The sequence below is a fragment of the Prosopis cineraria genome, unplaced genomic scaffold (genome assembly GCF_029017545.1).
Source record: "Prosopis cineraria cultivar Desert tree isolate PC_DT_omini unplaced genomic scaffold, ASM2901754v1 PC6, whole genome shotgun sequence".
NCBI classification, from domain to species: domain Eukaryota; kingdom Viridiplantae; phylum Streptophyta; class Magnoliopsida; order Fabales; family Fabaceae; genus Prosopis; species Prosopis cineraria.
The window spans coordinates 13,160,946-13,167,691 of NW_026555337.1; the positions used below are offsets into that span (position 1 = coordinate 13,160,946).

Below are 6,746 nucleotides of genomic sequence, written 5' to 3' on the forward strand. Positions count from 1 at the left end.
AATAGTCTAATCTCTTTCAAGGAAGAGTCTAGCAATTTCAATAACATCACCAAACAGATGGTTTTGATTGCAAATCCTGGTAACCATATTAATAGCTTCAGTACTGTCATAGCAAACTTCCACATACTTAATCAGTGTTCGAACTTCTTTTCAAAAATACTAGAATGCTTAAGATTAGATCTGGAAAAAGAGAAAATTTTTTGAAAAATTAGACGTTTGTCTCAGATTCAACCAAAAGCTCATGTGCCATCTTTGCAAACATACAAGTGTGTTGCCTCAGTTAGTTACTCCTTTATAACAGATTAAGAGAATATACCAAATGTATATAAATATATAATATATTCCTTTTGCGGCATCTGCTAACTATTTTTCAACAAGAACAACCCAGGCACACAATGTGTCTTCAGTTAAATTCATTGTTTCTGGATCAGTCTGTTTAAGTATATAAAGAAAGGTGGATGGTAAATCACTGATATACCATACTAAAGAAGTTGCAGATGATGATGGGTATACGTAAGACTTCTCATACATTGAGGCAACGGCAGCTTGGAGTCTAGCTTGATGACGACTCAAATTATCAATAGCCACCCCATTGCCACCTTGAGCTTGAGATGAGTTTCCAGTACTATCCTGTTCCTGTTCCTGTTCCAAGTTATAATAATCCAGCCTAAATCAAGTTCAGCACCATCCAAAGCTGCAATCTTTACTTCATTCATGTTATTTTATAATTTCATAAATATGTAAACAGGTAGTGTTAAACTCGAAATGATACCATGTTAAACAAAAAGTAAGAAAACATGATTGTCCCAAGAAAAGAGGAAACATGGTTTCAAGAGTTGAATAAATTATTTCAATCTTCAACATACACAATACACCATTTTATAAGTCGCATAGAAATATAAAAGAAAATGGGACAGAAATAATCCTAGTCTTTAAAAAAAGTGTCTGTACAGTAAAAAAATTCTAAACTGACATGCTTTAAATAGGATAATGTTTGGTTCTTGTATGGAAGGGGCGTATCTGAAGAGGACTAATCTGTCGATATCAAACTATATCACCTTCACTTTTCCCATTTTCCATTTTAGTTACTAAAGGCATTATTTCCTCAGAAACAGTATAATTTCAATTTTGGCATAGTGAAATCATTAATATGCTAACAAACTACGCATACAGTATCTGTTCTAATATGGTTACCCTGTCGATCTGACTGTGATCCATGCTGCCCTCTAGCAGTAGTTGCGCCATTTTCAGGTGGTACAACCAAGGCTCTGCAGGCAGGGCAAGTATGTTGCCGCTCCAACCATGATCGGAGGCAATGCACATGAAAAAGATGTCCACATATAAGTTTCTTGGCTGTAGTCGTCTCTTCACGACAGATAATACATGTAGCATCGCTTCTGCATAGCCATCTTAAAAAATCAATACTATCGTATAAGTTTAACTACAAAACTAACAAGTGTAAGTAACATTTTAAAAACTAACGCGTTAAGCTCTTCAGGGGTTGCATCTGAAAACCGATCATTCATATTTGAAGTAATCTTATGATAGCGTATGTAGTCAGCAACACGAACTTTGAAGTTCCTAAATGTCTCATACAACTTCCATATTAAGTGTAAAGGCACACCATAATTTGTACCAAAGCCAATTTAAGATTAGTACTTGGTAGGTAAAAAATAGCCTGTGAAGACTAAACATGCAGTCAAATTAAAACAAAAACAGGACAAACAAGTAAACCAAAAGCTAGACAAGCTATTTTAAAATAACACTCACTACTAAAGAACAATAGAAGAAAACAGTGGGAGGTGACTGGTGACCATAACCTTATATAATATCTTTGGACAAATAATATAGCAGTAAGATAAAAGCTAAGTTCCATGACAAACACAGTGAGCATTAGTTTAATTAGTTTAACTAATATTATGATGGGTATCAAAGTGGGATGGGATGCTCTACCCCAAAAGTCAGCTACTAAAGTAGGAGAACCAACCCATTTATAGATCCTATTGAGCATCCTATATTACTCAATGTGGGACTTGGCATCCCATACTACCAAGTCTCCATGATATTATAATTAGCTAAGTAATTTAGAAGGACCTTCTCTTAATTAATGTTCAAAGTATCTGAAATGGAGATGACATATATCAGTTGCTAGAAAGTAGGGGACCGCCAATAAGGAAGTTACCATTAAAGCAAATCTCAGTGCCATTGCAACTCAATCTGGAACTTACTATTTTAAAGGATTGATTTCTATCAGCCTTGTAAAAAACTAAATATCTTTCTCTCACCCATTAATTTCTAAATAATAATTTACAGAGGGCCTGTGCTGCACAAAAATTCCAGCAGCTAGTTTGTCTGATTTCAGACATGATTTACCTTCAAAGTGTAATTCTTGAACCAACATTCATGTCTGTAAATCAAAACGTTAACATCAATTCCAACCTTAAAAATTTTAAATTGCATGATCCTCCATGTAAACACTCTAGGACGATTCATGAGGGCTGCAATGCATATGCAAAATAAGAGTCGATTGATCACTTACATGAAAATCACGAGGAAGAAACACATATACATAGACAAGTGAAGCAAATCCCTGATGAGTTCCAAGTAGAATGTGAAGACTGGTTTCCTTTCCCATTGTCCTTCCCATGTCGCTAACGTAGAAAAGATATTTTACAAAAATTGACACTGTCGTTGTTGCCAGTATCATGTACCTGAGATAGAAATGGATAGTGTCAAAGACAAATCCCCAGGATAAATTATTTAAAGAATTCAAAGCACTTTTCTAAACTGAATAAACAGAAATGTTAAACCACATGTTAGGATAAATAGACTCCTACTAGGTGAAGTGATTCATATATATAGGCATTTTATAATTTTTTTAATGCAATTTAATTAGTTAATATAAGATCCACAAAGACACATAACTTGATTAATATATAGGGATAATATCAACATGCAGTAATTTAAAAATCATGATTTATCTGATCATCAATTATTTTGTTATTATTTGATAAGGTAACAATTCCTTGGGCTAAAATGCATACAATCCAAGACTAAGGCTCACCTCAAGTGATCAAAAAGGACTTAACATTGTCTTGGTGCATGTAAGAGAATAAATTCTCCTTGGTACTTGCCCCAGGGTTTGAAACCAAGTTGCTAAAAGTAAGGAGCATACCTCCAATTCCTTATCCACTAAGCCAACCACCATCGAGATACGGTTGGCCGGTTAACTCTATATGCCAGCAATCACTTTTTTTCCCACAGCCAACCAACTATAATTTTATTATTGTAGATATATACTCCTCTCTTATAATTTGTTCTTTGTTATGCCAATATTTCCCCACATAAAAAGGATCTTGATCAAAGAACAAAAGAAGAAATTTATAACTTCTAGACATCAATAATCCTATAACCAAGGTCAATTAAACATAATGATTGGTTGCTTACAGTAAAATGGCTTTTTATCAGACAAAGAATTTAAGAATTCAACAATATTGTGGATTTCTATATGTTTAAAAGGACTAACTGGGCTTAAGAACAGCTAAAGATGGTATACTTTTTAGTCTCCATACATCATTCAAATCTTGACACAACCAATGTAGATACAAAAACTTTAAAATTGACATAAAGTGAAGCATTTTTCAATTCAAATTAAGCATATGGCAACTGGCAACTAATTTAGCAAGAATACAGAGAAGAAGGCTTACTTAAAAGCAAAAAAGAGGGAAACTGAAGCCTGCCATGATAGTATCAAATGCTTCACGGAACTATAAAAAAACAGTCCATCCAGAAGGAGGAGGAAACCCATAAGACACAATTCGAATGTGAGACAACAAGGGCACTGCAGGAGTGGTCTCAATATACTCAACTCTTTTCTGAGCCAACCAATGTAAAGCTTTGATCAACAACAGTGCTGTGACCATAGCAAGGAATGTAACAGAGAAATCCTGCCTAAAAATGGTGATGGCAAAAAGGATTTCCATAACCTCCCTCCATGATTGCTCATTAAGCCTCTCAACCTCTGCCTCTCGGAGTGTGCCAAGAAATACCTTCTTTGTTAATTGCCATAAAAGACACATAATGACCAGACCCATGTTGAGAAGAAGTACCAAGTTGATCTTGGAAGTTGACCGAAAAACCATTGCTGGATAAAATTGACCTCTGCTGTTGAATGCATGATGCGTAACAGCTAGAGTTGCAAGGAAACTAAGCGCTGCATACGACTGTAGCCTCATCATTTTTGCTATACACAGAGAAACAGCAACCATTTAATTAGCATCTGGAAATCCATAGACAAAAGAAGTCCTAACTCAACACAAAACGGTTACCTTCAAGCTTTATTCAAAATCGTCAATATCCAAACGATTACACGACCAGATTCAAAGCCAAATTAAAATAAAAAATTAAAAACAATGTAAGAAACGGTGACGGCGTCCGACACTAGGGTTGACAACAACGCAGGGAACAGATGACGCGGGGAATAAATTCAAATCTAGATTCAACGTCAGATTGAACTAATCAATCTCGCTGGTTTGTCTTATGCTCATTTGGCATATAGACTCACAGTTCTGGACACATAGAAGATCAATTAGGTGGAGCTGTTGAAAATATGCTGCTGGCATTTCTGTCTTTCTGTGTTGTTGTTTGCATTCATGTAGTGGGATTAAATTAGATATGAAAGTAATAATTTGATGTGATGCCAAATATATTAGATTTTAACTTTTCAGACTTAAAGATTCTGTAATTGCGGGTCGTGTCTTCATATACTGATGACAACCATGTGTCCTGATTTGTTTAGGTATGCCTCCTCATTCCGATTTTCTGGTGACTAGATGGATAAATGGGATTTGGATGAACTTGGAAGACGTAAAACTTGGATTGTTGCAATTGATGCATTATGTGGCCCTGGGATGAGACAATACTGGGAAAAGTTTCTTCCCCGGTTTGTAAATCTTGGTTTATAATGATTTCGATGAACTTCTGCTATATGGGATGATGCATCTATGCAAACAAAGGGACTAATATACAAATATTATAATCCTTAAACCTTATGTTAGACTATTGTGCTGCCTTGAAAATTGCAGTTCAGTACGCAACGTTAGTGCTGTATTGTTCCTAGGAAACTATTTGGAATTGGTTTGGGACACTTCTTGTCAATCAATTGGAGTGTGACTTGAGATTTGGGGATGATGGATAGTTCGGGAACACTAATTTCTTGAAGCATGAATCTTGGGTGAGGTCCAGATAAGGACAAATTGGCCAAACTAGTGTTTTTTCCCCCAATAAGTGACAAAGTCATGTTTATAAAATTTTAATTTACAAACCTAATGAAATTTAGTTTGTTGTTGAGAATCACTCCAACCTGGAAACTGAAAGTTCCTAAATGAAGGCCTAGAATGTTTCTATTATTTTGTTTTAACATTTCTCAACATATTAAGTAAATCAACAACCATCTGATTAAAAGAACAGAGTAGCAATCTGTAAAATTATTTAGTTTAAAGTGGACTATGAGGTAACTATTATCTTCTTTTTCACTTTTTGCAAAATGTAAAAATAGTAAAATACTGATTTCAACTCCATAAAAAAAATAATTGCAGCCCCTTCATTCCTGCAATGGTCAATAAGGCATTCTGTGGTTTTTTGAGTCAATCAAAGTGTCAGCTGTACCAGGAAATATTGCAAGAGAACAGATGCCCTTCTGAACTAGTTGGGTTGTCCCTTCGATATATAATTTTGAATAGCTTGGACTTAAGCAGCTATAATGTTTTAATGAGAATATTTCTTTAAGATGCATTGATACAATAAATTGTCTCTGGTACTCATTGATCTCTCATCGTTATGGTTTTCTTGTACATTCTTCGTTTTATCCACAGGTATATGCTTCCACCTCGACATCTACGGAAGGAAGTGAAGAAAATTCTGCAGATGAAGTATTAAAACATTCTGAGAAGAGTCATCCTAGAATGGACCAGCACGATAATATTGGGGTTGCTACTGGAAACTGGGGATGTGGTGCCTTTGGAGGAGATCCTGAAGTGACGACTATAATTCAATGGCTTTCCGCTTCTCAAGTAATTTTATATCAACAGGAATCATGATTAATATGTTGAAATTCTCATTATTTAGTCATCTGATCGAACCAGAAATGTTTACATGCACCTAAACATTAAAGTGAAAGTCCCTATATGTATTGCCTTTGTTGTACACGTAATTCAATTTGACTTGGTATGGTCAAATGTGCTTTTGGGGCATTGAAAAGTCGATGAACAATCTGCATATGTATCTTCTTGCTGGGTGTTATGATTGAATCCTTAGGTTTCGTCCGAGTCAAATTCTCTCCCTTAATGATCTTAACGATGTTGTCCCCACATTGACCTAGTTTGTTAAAGAACCCTTCATTTGGATGGGAAGAAAACTTGATATGAAAGAAAATGGAAGAAAGAAAATGGAGGAAAGAGGAAATTGAAAAGAAAATGTCATCGTTCATTGTATTTGAATGGACAAGAAAATAGAATAAATATCATAATGATTATAATACCCTTATATTAGTATATATCATATCCAATGTAAATTTCTTGTAAAAATAAATTGAAAGAATAACTTATATTAAAATTAACATTATCAAATTAATTTAAAATCAAATTAGTTGTTAAAAAATGTAGAAAGCTAAAGATGCAAATTCTGTTTCTATTTCTTAAAATCAAATTAATTAAATTAAAATCAACATCATCAAAACAAATTATATT

At 34.5% G+C, this 6,746-nt stretch overlaps 1 protein-coding gene across 1 annotated transcript; it reads right to left on the reverse strand.

Annotated features, from left to right (window-relative positions):
* Positions 1-237: 237 nt before the first annotated feature.
* On the reverse strand, positions 238-4,796 carry LOC129314267 (ERAD-associated E3 ubiquitin-protein ligase HRD1A-like). Its single transcript, XM_054957652.1, is given in 7 exon segments — positions 238-642; positions 1,195-1,397; positions 1,483-1,581; positions 2,540-2,644; positions 2,646-2,711; positions 3,708-3,809; positions 3,811-4,796. Coding segments are annotated over 7 exon segments (1,050 nt in total). The 5' UTR covers positions 4,269-4,796; the 3' UTR covers positions 238-625.
* Positions 4,797-6,746: the final 1,950 nt, after the last annotated feature.